At 38.8% G+C, this 15,479-nt stretch overlaps 1 protein-coding gene across 3 annotated transcripts in view; it reads right to left on the reverse strand.

Moving 5' to 3' along the window:
* Positions 1–318: 318 nt before the first annotated feature.
* The window catches only part of rasgrf2b (Ras protein-specific guanine nucleotide-releasing factor 2b), a 49,316-nt gene continuing 34,155 nt past the window's right edge, over positions 319–15,479 (reverse strand). The window contains exons 15-29 of one of the 3 annotated variants that reach the window (XM_085475853.1): positions 15,157–15,360; positions 13,495–13,593; positions 11,125–11,609; positions 9,303–9,425; positions 8,496–8,585; positions 7,947–8,053; positions 6,341–6,453; positions 6,103–6,163; positions 4,926–5,029; positions 4,563–4,647; positions 4,253–4,450; positions 3,811–3,890; positions 3,275–3,392; positions 3,114–3,182; positions 319–2,515 (exon numbers count right to left, since the gene is read on the reverse strand). In XM_085475853.1, the coding sequence (XP_085331979.1) occupies positions 2,423–2,515; positions 3,114–3,182; positions 3,275–3,392; positions 3,811–3,890; positions 4,253–4,450; positions 4,563–4,647; positions 4,926–5,029; positions 6,103–6,163; positions 6,341–6,453; positions 7,947–8,053; positions 8,496–8,585; positions 9,303–9,425; positions 11,125–11,609; positions 13,495–13,593; positions 15,157–15,360 (2,029 nt within the window). In that variant the 3' untranslated portion in view covers positions 319–2,422. Of the gene's footprint in view, positions 2,516–3,113; positions 3,183–3,274; positions 3,393–3,810; positions 3,891–4,252; positions 4,451–4,562; positions 4,648–4,925; positions 5,030–6,102; positions 6,164–6,340; positions 6,454–7,946; positions 8,054–8,495; positions 8,586–9,302; positions 9,426–11,124; positions 11,610–13,494; positions 13,594–15,156; positions 15,406–15,479 lie in introns of all 3 variants that reach the window. The other 2 variants (XM_085475852.1, XM_085475855.1) reach the window with 2 other exon arrangements.

Here is a 15,479-nt window from a genome sequence, read left to right on the forward strand (position 1 = left end):
TTTTGAGACATGATGCTACCATCAAATTCAAAATGAGCTAATATTTTTCATGAAATTTTTGTTTACATTTTTTTCTGTGCATAACAATGAGTTTGAAATTTGCAAGCTACTGCATTCTACGTTTACTTACATTTTACTCAGTGTCTCCAACTTTTTTTTGGAATTAAAATCTATTTCTGGTGTCTGGTTTTACAAAGTTTGGCCACATTATTTTAGTGATATTTTTTGATGCATTATTGAAAGGAGCTGAAGTGGATTCAGCATTAGTGGTAATATTACTGAAATTCTTACTAAGGACTCCAAAGAAATATGCAAACGTATAAGGCATGTTGAATTTATTTCCCCTGCACCCACACATGAAAATGCAAACAAATAAACACAAAGATAATATTACAATACAAACATAGCATACTGTATTCCCACACTTTTAATGTGAAACAGACACTCAGAATTACAGATGCAGTGAAAAAGGGCAAGTTTTCCCAAGAGCAAAGTCTGAAACATTTCCTCTAATTGATTTTGAATAAGGTTATTGTTCTGTGAGAAAAGTTGCAACACTGCTACTGCATAACAACAGCTAGTTTTGCAGAAGACACAGCCAAGAGGCTTAACTTTGTGAGGTACACTAAGAGACAAACGTGCCTGATTCGATGGACAAAGTATTGTTTTTATACCTTTCTTTTTTTTCCTGACAGCTACAGAGACGATATTATTATAGAGAAGCAGAGGAAGAAGGTAAAGGAAGCGTCCAGTCAGACATGCACAACATGCAGCTGTTGTGTGCATGCAGGACAATTATACTTATCATATCATTAATACAGAAAACAATGTCTGATTATTGAAGTGCTACATTTTTTAACCTTCAAAAGGCATTTTTTTAGAATAAAGTTGAACAGATTTTTTTTTCCTATACAAGAGCCTCCGATGCAAAATTAAAATTCAACATGAAAACCAGAGACAAAGAAAAAAACCCAACAACAACAATAAAATCAGTATTCACAGCATAACAATTCCAATTATTTCTTCTTCAATCGTACAATATGTGTAAAGTCACTATATACAAAAAATAATATAAATACAGCATCTGAAATAAATAGCATGGTAAATAACGATCACCCTTTCAATCAAGCAAAGCTACATCTCAGGGAGTGCACTGTGTACTGTCCCAGTTTAGACTGTAGTTGCCCCAGTTACACATAGAGGAGTGATGACACCCACTAGCCCAGCTGACAGTCAATAAATGCCAAAAAAACTAACAAATTGCACACACATGCTGCAAAGCTTTGTGTTAGCAGAGGTTATAACAATATTTAAACAGTAGAGGGAGATATATGCTCATTGGATGCTGCAATGGCTTTACTACATTACACTGACATGCTACTGTTTAGTCTAAATGACACGTCTGATCTTAAAAAAAAAGGAAATGAATGAGTAAAATTACAGTCTTAATTTTAAATAAAATTTTAATATTTTAAATTTGAATTTATATAAAACTTTGTGCTTGCAAATTTTCAATTTGGGAATGTGGGAGATTGACCTGCACTAGTGGAAGGCACTGAATAAATGTTTTAATTTTAATCATTCATATGTTCTTTAAAAAAAAGTCAACCAAATTAAGCAATCACAAATAAATATAGAATTAATTGCTTAACAAGGGAAAAATCTAAATTCATTAAAATATATCACATTTTGTGTTTCGTTTTCGTCTTTCTGCATTATATGTGAAGGTTTAAAGGCTTTTGACGCATTCAGCCCACTGAGGATGCATAATGGCTTAAGAAGTCACCCTGGCAAAAGCGGTGCATGCTAAGCAGAGGATCAGGGGTCAGAATGAAGGCAATTTAGACAGTTACATCCCAAGCTGAATTCATGCAAGTTTTATGCAGTGACCTTCATGACAGAAAGCATTTTAGGGGTCTTGCTCCACAGGACATGGCACGGAAAATGCACAGGCAAAAGAACACAGACAATAGTACAGAGACGTAAGCTCAAACACCTCTCTGTCACACTATCTGTATATGCTACATCTCTGTTACATCCATTAACTTCTCTCTCTCACCCTGTCCTGCACTCTCAGGCTGCCTCAGGAAGTGTGATGCCATGTGCACCAGACTATGACATGCAATTTCCTCAAAACCTTCATACAATGCAACCTCTCTTTCCCCTCGAAGACGAGCTGTCTTACAACCTTACAGGTGCATTTCTCATTCTTATATTCCCCTTTCTCTTGTAAAGCTCTCAAACATGTTCAACTGACCGCATGCATCGATATCTGTCTCCTTAGACCAAATCTCATTCTATTTCCAAGTTGCTCTGAAAATTCTTCTTCCAACTTTCTCTTGATTGATGAGATCACGTGGGCGTTTTGCCCTTTTGGGGGTCCAGGTTCAGCAGGCTCCCACAGGCCACAAACAGCTCTAACTCAGGCGGGAAGCCTGGGCTCTATCTTCAGGGAGAGATCGTAAAGTGTATCCTCATCCATGATCAGAGTCTTATCCAGAAGGTATTGGGTCACCTGGTTATAATCGAATATGGATGACAGGCATGATGATTAAAATATCTTTACGGCTACAGCTTCAATTATTTATTTTCAATTAAAGATTGATGTGATTTTGACTATAAGATGATCTCACAGGAAATACACCAATAGGATTTTGCAAATAAGCTATTCATTAAAGTAATCTGTTTTCTGGTTGGTCCAACTAATACCTGTTTGAAAGATGAGTACATTAGAGCAAAAACAGGAGACTGGGCAATTTGGGATGGTTTCTATTGTTCCATGCATTCTTTAAAAAAAAAGACTACCCATATATCAAAGGGATTTTCAGTAATCCTCTCAGAACAAGAGCCACGACAAGCACATCCAAGAATAATCTGTGCAGTCAAACCAAGCAAAACGAATTCCTTAAAACCACTCTCAAACCTCACTTCTTCAGACTAGTTTTCTTTTATTATTTTAGAAGCTTTTTGACAGTTTAAATGTTATCCTGCCCTTTGATTATATTGTTTAAGTAATAATAATTGCATGTCGTCTAAATGAAATAATGCCTTGTGATGTTTTTGATCTTTAGATAAAGAAAGGTAGTACAGATAAAAATTAAAAATAAAAGTACCTTGGGCTGATGCTCTATTCTGTACGGCGTCTGCTGGAACTGTCGGATCTCTCTGATGATGTGAGATATCTGCATAAAATATGGAATTTATCTTAATACTGACTTAACAGCGTGCACCTCAAGATGATCTGCTTCCAGTGCATTTATTTACACACGCTTACCATCCTCATTTTGGAGAAGTTAACAAGACCCTCCTCTGTAAAATTTGGTGTTCCCTCTTCTATAAAGGCCAAGTCTGTTAGATACATTCCCAAATATGGCACACAAGGAGGGTTGCAACTGGAATGAGAGAGTTAAAGAATAGCATACAAATCAACTTGCTTCCAAGTCCATAAAAACTCATTTTTTGATACGTCCGTCCGTCTATTCTCTCCTGCTTATCCCTGTCAGGGTTGTCGGAGTGTATCCCAGCTATCATACAGCAAGAGGCAGGGTACAGGTCGCCAGTGTGATGCAGGGCTAACACCGAGAGACAGGCAACCATTCCCTCCCACATTCACACCTATGGGAAATTTGAAATCACCATATAATCTAACCCACTAAAGAATAAAGCCGAAGCCACTGAAAGGCCTCGGCCAGATGACGGATTCAAACCCAGGGCCTTCTTGCTGTGAGCCAACAGTGCTAACCACTGCACCATTGTGCTGCGCTTCTTCTTACATATGATGGTATTTTAAAAACAAATGCAAAGTCTCACTTTTTCAGCGTCTCCCTCAGATTTTTAAATCGTCCTTCTGAGGACACAATCTTCTGCAGTTTGTCCATCAGGGCTTTAGTCTGGAAAAGATCACAAACAGGCATTTATAATGATCTAAAATGGCAAGATTTGAAACTTTCTCCAGCCATGAATAGCATTGCAGGCAGCCTGTCTGCTGAATGTTATCAGGATTAAGTAAAGAGCAGACAATAAACCTTACCGCTATTAACATTAAGTGCGATTAAGCACTCGTCTCTTCTCTGAAACCCTCTAATGGTACAGTATCAGTGCCAATGAAAGAATTCCCATTTGTAAACATTTTGGACAAAAGATGTTTTTTTTCTAGTGCTTCACAATGAGATTAAGTGTTTATACACTTTAGATCTTTAAACAAGTATTTCAGGTTTTGCATACAGAGAGGGTTGTTCAGGATTTACCCCACCTGTTTGCTGACTTTAGCCCAGGTCTTCTTCAAACGGTAGATAGCACTTCGATTGAGTGCGGATGTGATTTCCAATACTCCGTTGTAGTTGTTCAAACAGCGACATATGTCTGCCACAGCAACCCACTTCTCAATGGAGTTGGCCCTTGAGCCCACATCAGTATGGGTCATAATCTGCGATGCCACCAGGTTACTCATCTTCAAAAGAAAAAGAATAGAGTAGTATGGTATTAATGAAGAGCTATAGGTACTGAATCTTTACAGAAGAGTCTGGAAAAAAATGGTGCTTAAACACATTGGAAGAAGTTACATCATTGAAGTGCTGACTCGTTTTCATGATGTAAGGTGTCCTTTCTGTCTTATCGACCTTCATCCATCCCTGGCCCAGGAACTCTCTTCGAGAGGGAAGACAGAGATATACCCAAATGAGATCACACACACTCAAGTATAGCAGAGTATAAGTTTCATTTTCTAATGCCTCTGAAATCAGATGGTAAGCAAGTGCAAATCTATTCTCTGATGTTTGGAGTTCTAAAGTTGAAATAAAATACCATTAGTTTTCATTTATGTCCTTCTAAAAGCATGCCCAGTGCCCATAAAGGGGATTTATGTCTCTTTGACCTGATGCAGATCACATATGAGAGGACTGACTGGGTTTCATGAGAGGACTGACTCATAAGGGATGCTCCTGAAGACGATGTGATCCAGCAGAGTGATCTGTTCAGCCAGCTCCATCGCTGAGAGAGATTCAAAACACTCTGCCTTCGGGCAGTCCGCCTACACACACACACACACACATTCAGAGACAAAGACATAAAAACAAATGACCCCAAACAGAAGTGAGATAGTGAGATATAAATATCTAATAAAGAGACAGGCTGTGATAAATATGGTTTATGACATTTGACAGTCCCTGGGTAGCATCACTGTCAGCACAGAGTCTATTTACCCCTTCTGCCCAGAGCTTAGAACACTGTGAATGACAGACGCTTTTCACAATTTACAAACCCAATACGTCTATTTGTTTGTGATTTCCAGAGATAACCGATCCAATCTAGGAAATTGTCAGTGCTTGTGATTTTTTTTGTCGTCATGTGCAACAGGTGGTGATAACTGTGAAAGTATTTCGCAGAAATTTGTAATACTTTGTAACTACATGAACAAAGCCATAAAATTAGGTATTGCAAAACAAGACATTTAAGCTATGTAGAAAATTACTTTTTCTCTTTTTATACTGGAGATAGAGTAGATAGATTAAAGCTTGCTAAATAAGCTCCTCCCTTATTGGGTTGCCAGAGCAGGTAGCTCCACATCCAGCATCCACATCAAATATGTGGATGCTGGATGTCCTTTCTGACACAACCCCAAAATGACTGGTGTCTCCTCCTGGTCTTGAATAAGGACCTTTTGCATCTTAGGCAAATTTATAACTCGCTATATTATAGAGTCACTACTAAAGCTAACTGAATAAAATACCTTGAGATTTCAAAATAAATCTTTTTTTTATCTTATAGTGGGCATTCGTCAAGATGCCCACTGTAGATCCACTGCCTAAAACAATCTGATTTAGCTTTCTTCACCCTCCCCTTAAATCACCTTTCTTCTGAATGCAATGAGAAAGTTTGAACAGCATGTGGGTAGTGCTGTGCCTACAGCCAGAGCTGTTTGCCTGGGATAAACATATCGATGAGATCTCCGCTCCTCACTTTGATATAGATCCAAGAACAGATACTGAGGGTTTAGGGCAGCTGAATTTTGAACTTTGGCTCAAAGGAATTGTTAATATCAGTACCCAGGATGAAAAAGTTTGTATATATGACAGAAAATAGGGAAAAGCTTCATTTTCTCACCATCTGTAAGATGTCTTCTATTCTCAGTTGGGCATCTTCCTGATCATCTTGAGAAAGCGCACTATCAGACAGAATAGAGGAGAACAGTAAAAGTATTAGAACAAGAGAGTATTAAAAATTAAAAACAACACTATTTGATGACATATTTTTGTCATTCAAAGGTGCCAAAGTGCTTCGTGTACATGCTGCTTGTTTGTACGAGAGCATGTTTTTGTATGTATTTGAGTTTCAGCTGTACTTTAGTATGTTCGCAGTAGCTTTCCTCTCCTGAGGCAGAAGGTCTGGATCTCTAAGCACCTCCTCCAGGAGACAGATCACTGACATCTTAAGGTCCCCATTCATCTCAAAGTCCTAAGCACAAACAAATACATGTTTACATTATACAGACTTTGGTAGTAATGGTAACAGTAACACAAGCCTGATTTTGATTCAAACTAAAATCTTAACCAGAGAAGTGAAGATAAAGTGAAGTAAACAAACAAACAACACAACTGGATTAAATGGAAAAATGTCCTCTATCATGGTATATTTCATTTTAGTTGGTGATATAATACAGAGTACTTTTCTGTTATTAGTAATATACAAAGCAGTTTGTCACATCCTCCGTCAGAATAGCTCTGATCATTGGGACCTCTGTCCTGTGGCACCAAGATGCTTTTGTTCTCGTTCTTGTGGTTTTAGGCTCTTTGTATTGGTCTCGTTTCAGTGAATCCTTCAGATGCTTGACCAGACTGGGATGAGAAGAATTTACAGGCTGGGTCTTTAGGCTCTTTACTGTGTTTCTTGTGGAGGATTTAGGTCAGTTTGCCAGTTAACCATTTATAGCCAATTATATTTCATTCTTCTAAATACTGCTGCTTTTTTGATACCTGGTTTTTAGCACTAGATACATTTGCTTTTTTACTCAGATTTTTAATTTAGATTTTTTTAACCAACCTATTTTGCAGAAGTATTCCCAGAGGCACAAGTACCCATAGTTAAGAACTTGCATAATAAGACAATTACATTTCATGAAGTCTGTTGTTCAGCTGATGTGTAAGGTACTTTAAAATACCAAAGAAACAGCTACCACTGCACAGCTGATTAAATAGATGATTATTAATCTCAGTAGATATATTGTTAACAAACTGAGGAATATTATTCACATATTATAATTTCACATACTACCTGAACTACAGGTGATTCTACTCTTGTAATTAATATTGCCTCAAGTCTCCACACAATAAAAGCATCACCTGATCAATCATCAGTCACGGCGGCATGATACTTCTTCCAAATCCCCGTTCCTCTTTCATTTCTTACAGTCTTTTCACTTTCCTCTCCTCCAATTTTCTGCTTTACTCCTACCTCAATTTAACTCCTGTTTAAAGGTCAGTTTTAACAAGCTCTTTCTGTTCTCTGGCCTCTAAAAAATAAGTGGGTGTCTGTATGTGTGTATGTCATTGTGCGGGCCTGTGTGTTAATAAGTTGACTAAAGCTGGACTGTCATCACAGCATTTTGTTTTATCGAAGAAAAATACATAAAACATATTGATGCAGTTAGAGTGTAAAGATCTCTGCAGGGAGGCAGGCAATTACCTTGATGTTCAATTCATTAGAGGCTGGCTGTTTAGCACAAGAGTAGGCAGGCTGAGCCAGCTGACCAGTTAAAACAATATTTGGTGTGTGTTTGTGCACAGTTTGCTGTTTACGCGATCAACTGGGAGCAGTGGAGCAGAGCGAGAACGCATCAATCACCTGTTTTAATGAGACCGCAGACTTGATCACCCCAGCAAAACACTGGACCCACACACACACACACCCACACACACAACATGCACAGAGAGTGGTGGGTACAGACAGACCTGTGAATGTTTGGAGACCCAGTGGCGCAGAACATTGAGAACTCTATTAGTTGCAGCTCGGCGAATGATGAACTCTTTATCACAGGTTCTTTCAGAGTTAGTAAACACTGGATGGAAAATCAAAAACAAACAAAAAGCAGGCATTTCAAAGTTTTGAATATTAAAGCATCACATGAGCTATTTTTTAAAGGTTCATGATTATGGAAACTGAGTTATGGATTATCCACTGACCCTGTCCCCCAAGAGATGTTACTGCTTTAACAATATTAAACCTATATATAACTAAAAAAAAGAAACAAGATTAACCGTATAACGTTTTTATTTTATGCCCACCACGGGGTTATTATACTTCTGGTTTTTATTTTTGAGTTATTATTCACTTTTACATTGTTTTTTCTTTATATTTCCTTTTTGATTTTTCTGGTAGCTTTTGCAATCAGAATTATGATCTGGATGAATTGTTTAATCATTTTTACTCTGTGTGTGTGTGTGTGTGTGTGTGTGTGTGTGTGTGTGTGTGTGTGTGTGTGTGTGTGTGTGTGTGTGTACCTGGCGGTGCACCGTGTCCTGCTGCTGCTGTGGCAATAGCGAAGGCTGAAGCTGGAGAGACTGAGCAGCGTGAGTTCTCCCCTGGCTGGACTGCAGGTGCACAAGCACATAATTATCATCAAAGGCAACAACAGCGTGAACATAAACGCTAACTTTCCTTTCAATCTAACATAATGAAATATGATTCCAATGTCTATTGACTTAAATGATTTTTCTTTTATGTCTTATTGCTTTACCTGAATATAATCACTGTTTCCTTTATAAAGTAAAATTATTCTTTTCATAATTTTTTTTTTAAATTTTCCTGGAAAAACCTTGTTTGTATAGGGCAAAAAAAGTATTCATGTAAAACATTCAAAAAATACTCTGTAAATAGAAAATTATTTGTTATTAGGGAGTATACCAAATTTGATGGCTCTGAAATGGCCATGGACATTTGTGAGGCCTACATACTGTCACATGTTCTTAACATCAGCTATCAACACTTGAATTTATTATATGGTTTGTGACTTTTGAATGGATAAAATAAACAAAAATAAAGACGAAATAAAGATGCAATAAAAATATCAAATGTTCTGCTTGCAGCATAGACTTTCTTCAGTGTTATTCTGCCTGTCAATGAACTTGATCCACTGCAAGAAAAACCATGCTGACAAAGCTAAACACAAATACTTTAACAAACACATGTATATTGCTGTGTGATGTATGGGTTTTGTATTTTAGTATGATGTTAGTCTATAGGGTCAAGGATATCTGCCTAACTCTGTGGCTCTGTAAAGTAGCCTGCACACATAGGCGGCCTCTTACCAGGCTGTCTGTAGCGAAGGTGTCGAGGTGTGGAAGGAGAGCGGCACGGCGACATATCTCCTGCTTCACTGGTCTGTGGAGACTCTGGGATGATTTTCTCTAGTGACGCTGACTCCAGTACAGCTAGAAAGAAGGAAAAGCAAAGTTGAAGATTGCTGGTGGTGACCATGATGCTAATGGTTTTTTTACTGGACAAGAGGCCCATTATAACTAAATTAACAGAAATTACTCAGTATAGAGGTCATGCCTGGCATTACTGTTAGTTTGGTGAAACTGTTATAGTACTATGTGTTATGTGTGTGCATATATATATATATATATATATATATATATATACACACACACACACACACACACACAGATAGAGAGATAGAGAGATAGAGAGATAGATAGATAGATAGATAGATAGATAGATAGATAGATAGATAGATAGATAGATAGATAGATAGATAGATAGATAGATAGATAGATAGATAGATAGATAGATAGATAGATAGATAGATAGATAGATAGATAGATAGATAGATAGATAGATTTAAAACAGTAAGATTTTTCACATAATCACTTTTAACTTGTGCTCAGAATGTCACACTGGTAATTTACCAGCATGCATATGCACACACATTAAGGAGACAAGCCAAGAGAAAGATCAACAGACATATACGTGGATGCACATTAGCTGCAGGTACACATAAGCACAGAATGTACTGACTGATTAAGAGCCCAAGAAGCTGAGACAGTATAGAGAAGAGGTGAAGTGGCTCTGTGGTACCAATGCTAATGGGTCTTTGTCTCCTTGTAAGCGGTTAGAAGCACATGAACCTCTCATGCACATACACACACACACACACACACACACACACACACACACACACACACACACACACACACACACACACACACACACACACACACACACACACTCCATACACATGTGCAAATATTGATGAGTGTCAAATTGAAACCGTGTTGCCTGAGATGCCCTGACGCTATACCTCTCCAGCCTGAGAGAGCTGTTTAACACTACCATTAGAAGATCTGACCGTGTGTGGTGGGAAGGCGGCTTAGCTGACTTTGGCACACAAATGCCAGGAGATAATGATGTCCCACCAGGCACTTGTTCTGCTCTTACAGGGAAACACTTCACTCTGTCATTTGATTAGTAACCTTCAGTGCTTCATAAACCCTTTAGTACACCAACAACTCTTTAAATGTATAAGTTTAGTGGCAATACATACACCGATAATATACCTAAACAACAAACATAGTCCAGCACATAGTCTCTAACAGCATGTGGCCTGATGCTATTTGATATAAAGAAGCAGAAAAGGTTACCGGACATGCTTTTTGACCTGCAGGCAAAATTTAAAAAATCTACTGTTAATTTTAACCTGTGAAAGGTTTTTCTGACCCCCGGTGGTTTAATATCTTTCCTTGCTGAACTTCAGGTAATGCGAGTGCACTGCAACATCACTTATCACTCATTACTACTGTTACAAATGCAGCAAAGCACACTTCAGACCCCATATGCTTAACCTCATGTCAATATTAGTAGCAGCAGAAAGCTTTCAGCCTAATTTAAGTATTTTTGCGGTCTGACCTAATAACCTAAAGCTAACAAACAGGAGAAACATTCATATATTTATGTGCCTATTTGATTATTTACATAATCTGTATTATTTTTCAAGTACTAAAAGTTGACAATGATTATTTCCCTGTTTTTCTTATAATACAGTAATGAAAACCATAGAATAACAGATACATTTCAACAATATTCAGTCCTAATGTTCTGAAAAGTGTAATAGGGGAAACTATGAAATACCTCTGCGTATACTCCGTCGCAGTTTTCCACAGAAGGGGTCAATTCTGGGGACATCCTCTCCCTCTGCAGTTGAGCAGGGACTCTGGTCAAGCGAGGAGGGAATAGGAGGAACTTGGTCTTGTGTTGGCTTAGAATTGTTCGGTGGAGGAGAGGTGGAAGAGGGAGGGGGGGGAGGAGAGGAAGTAGTTGGGGTTGGGGTCTGAGGTGTTGGTGTCTGGGCAGATGTGGGGCTACTGCCAGCAGACTGGGAAGTGTTGTTGTTGACACTGTAATTGGACAGAGGACTGGTCAGATCAAGGCCCCCGACTCTGGCCGTGATAGGGGAGTGGAGGGACAGCTTTCGAGTTCGGACGGGGGAGGTGGTCCGGGATGGGATGGACAGAGGAGGTGGAGAGGAGAACTTGCGGCAGAGACGAGGAGATTTGTCATTCACGTGGTCCACGCCTCTGTTATTTTGATTGGTGGCAAAAAACAGCTCCAAAGACCTAAAAAGGAACATAAGTATTAGCAAAATAATGGAATTGTTAAAAACAAACAAAAAGAAAATCAATGAAGAAGTATTTAAAAAAAAAAGACAAAAGAAAAAGGAATCTGGAGATGCATCAGCTCAAAACAAAATTGCTGGTCTTTGTAAAACTTTCATTACCAAAGGGTTTTGTTAGTTTTGTTGTTTTGTTTTCCTGTATTGGAGATAAGTGTTGATTTAGAGGCAGAATCCAATATCCCTGTGTGTTTTCATAAGTCAAAAAGGAGAAAAGTGTGGCTCGGGAAAGAATCTGAAATTTTACAGTGCACTGGGTAAGCCTGAGGTACAGAGTACTAAATGTAGGACATTCAGCTACTGCGGTTATCCAGAGTGAATTAGAACGAGTGGGCACATACAGTACAGTAAGAAATTATTAAAACAGTGACACAATTTTCACTGTGATACAGTCATCTCTTCTACGCTGAGAAATAACTAGAAATAAAACAACATCTTTGAGGTTACCCTGGTGACCGTCAGCTTTAATAGTCAGATATTTATACACATATTAAATTAACAGTGTGGGAATCGCATACCTTTGCATGCATGACTTCCTACTTTCAAATAACGGCGGAGGCTAGACGAGTTAAGCTAACTCAGTGCTGCTCTAATTAAGCTGAACCCAGAGAGACTCGTCATCAAACTGTGGAGTCCTCCTTAGCACTATGAAACTTTATGGTATTTATCTAGTAGCTGCTTTCTTTTTATGAGCTGGAACTGCTTGGGTTTAGTCTCATTTGTGCCATCATTGATGGTTTAAATGAAGAAGGTATATTAAAATCAGTGACCACAGTTGGAGATTAGCTGTTGAACAAAATTTAAAAGCTTTCATTTATAGAGCCAGCTTAAAGTGTCGTGGCAGTGGTTTAGGGAACTACTTGCCGTACTTGATTAGTACACCAAAGGTAAGGTGACTGACTTGTGCATTTGAAACATTTAGTATCTGCATTATCTATAGTTGTTGTGATGATTGTTCATGTCCCCTGTCCTAAAACTGCTAGATCATACTGGGCTACAACTATAATGTGAATATATAACATGTCAACAAACTGGAAAGACTAGGATTTTAGTACTTGTGTGCTTTACATGGCAAAATCACAATCAACAAAAATGTGTTCAGCAGAAAAAAACCCAAAAATCATCTTTTATTGCAGATTTGCAACATTTGAAATGTTTTGTTTAGCAGGCAATGAAAGCGTGTAAAAGCTTTAATCAACAAGCATTTGGATTATCAATCTTATGATGACATTTACCCTTCAAACAGACTTGTGTGTACAGAGCTACATCGAGAAAGAAGTAATCATGCGTAGATAAACACGCTCACAGTCATCATTTATTCACACAAATCTGTTATTCAGCAGGAAACAAGGGAAGAAATTGCAATCCAGATAGAAAGAGGAGGGAGAGAAATGATAGCAGCATAAGGGAAGAAAAGATACAGGAAACGCAGAGACGACCAATACCAAAGTACTTTGAAGCAGGGAATAGAAAAAGAGGACGCAAGCGGCAGAAGATGAGGGACTGGAGGAGAATAGTAAAAGGGATAAATGTGGTTAAGATAGATAGAAAAGCCTGAAGGACGCGATACTTCTGTGATAAAACATGCCACAGATCAGCTAAAGATTTAAGAAAATTATTTCATAATTTCTCCCATTCCCATCTTTATATTGTTGATTTAAAACTGGTGGAATCACAATACCTGTGAGTTTTCATATAAAGAGCTGTTCTGGCAAAGTAGAGAGGAAAGTCATGCATCAGTTAAGTATCATAGCAGAAGAAAAGAAGAACAAGCAGGAAAGTAGGACAGAGATAGCAAGAAGGGAGGCAGAAAGAAGAGCGTTGGTTACTTGGACTGATCCATGGCAATCTTCTTGATCTTCAGACTGTAGTCAGAACAAATGGGTGAGATGGACAGACGGTCAAATGAGTGGTACTGCATCCTGTAGCTGGAGGGGATATGGAGAGACAAGGGACATGGATGACACAAAATGTAACGAGATAGAGGATGGTTTAAGATAAGAATATGGAGTGATGATAAACAAATGTCTCAGAAGAGTAAAGGTGTGTTTGAGAAAGGGGACAGAAAGTGTGTGAGTCAGACAACAGCAGCACATGTTCAGTGTCCGAGATGTCAGCACATGACCACATGGGAGAAAACTCCAGCACAAAAACACAGAGCTGGGTTTTTGTACATGTATGTAGGTTTTATGCAGTGCATTTGCTCAGAGAGTTGGCATCATCTTCTTTAATCTAGAAAAACTAATAAAAAAGAGGTCAGCACTTCATCTGTCAGCCATTTGAGTCTTGTTCCAACACTAAACCAGCACAGAGTGTAAATTCACCTTTACCATCATTAATAGAGTTAGCTGATGACTTAGCACTCCACACTCATCAAAATATGCAAAGCTAAAACTGAGGCTTAAATACAGGTCAACAAACAATTGGATGTTTTCATGGTGGGCTGGACTTAAATTAAAACAATGTTTAGAATTTGACCCAATGATAGAATCAGACAAGAAGTTAAAGGAAAAGTTGTATTGCAATAGATTCTCTGCCCACGAATCACTGCAGAATTTCACAGTTTCAGAGTAAATCCATCCACTCATTAACGTGATATTTCTGTCTAGAACATAGAGGTAGACCCTTTTACTAGCATGGCTAAAAAGCACCAGTATAATAAAAAAAATCCCCTTATAAACCTCCTATTGTAAAGTTTTTTTTCTGGAGAACAAAGGAGAGGGGAAAAAAAGCTTTAGTAAAGAAGTGGCATCGCTTCACACAGGGTGGTTCATCTTCCCGCACCGCTCTGGTGCCTGGATGCCCCTCTCCTTTTCTCTTCCCAGGAAGGAAGGCCACAGGCCACAGTGAGTGAGGTAAGACATTTTAAAACCAACCCTCGGGTGGAGGAAAAGGCAAAGCTTTTCCAGTTGAAAAGCTAAGTTAAGTAAAGCTGTGAAAGGAATATAAACAGACAATTTTGATGTAGCCACGAGTGAGAGAGAAAGACAGAGAGCTTCAGAAAAGTAGAGAGACAGAGAAACGTCTCATCTGACACACTGATTATTCCTACGACTTTGCCAAAAACAGTTTGAAGCATCTGTTCAGTTGGTCTCCAAAAACAGGCCAGTTTATAGTTCAGTTAGTATGTGTTTAACCTTGTGGACAGAGGTGAAAGCTGCTTGCTTCTTCCAAAACACTGACCCACATCTGACTACATCATTCACATATTTACAAAAAAACAAGTAAAAGGACGCTCATAAAACCCTCTCAGAACACCCAGGTAATGGCAATATACAAGATTGTGTGTGTTTGTGTTTGCAAAGGGCACAAATACTGGCCGGAATAAATGTGCCCATGTTCGTAAAAATTTGATGGAGCTCAAACCAGTAAACAGTATTTCCCTGAGGATTTATGAGGCGCTTCAATCTGCACGGTAGCAATGAGCATGTACAGAATCTGCTTTCAATCTGTGTTTGTGAATGGATATTTGCATGTGTGAATGGTAAGACCTGATAGGTATGGAGGAGAAGGGCTTCTTGTAGATGTCAGCCAGCTTGTCCATGACCACGGTTGCTGTGGTGAAGATCCTGTATGTGTGCAGGAAGGTGTTGAGGAAGTCTATGGAGAGGAAGCGAAGGTCGGTCAGCCTCTCCAGCAGCCGCTCCACGCTGGCATAACGGATCTGGGGGACCTTGCAGGAGTTGAGCGTCTTGCTGAAGCAAATGTCAACATCATCTTTATGGAGACGCACATCGGATCTGATGGATACACACGTACACACACACACAAACTCATAACCAAGCATGGGTGACTGCTGGGTTGCTAAGCTAGG

This window comes from Copadichromis virginalis, linkage group LG12 (genome assembly GCF_057382275.1).
Source record: "Copadichromis virginalis isolate Kocher_CV1m ecotype Utaka linkage group LG12, C_Virginalis_male_GT1.1, whole genome shotgun sequence".
Taxonomy (NCBI): Eukaryota; Metazoa; Chordata; class Actinopteri; order Cichliformes; family Cichlidae; genus Copadichromis; species Copadichromis virginalis.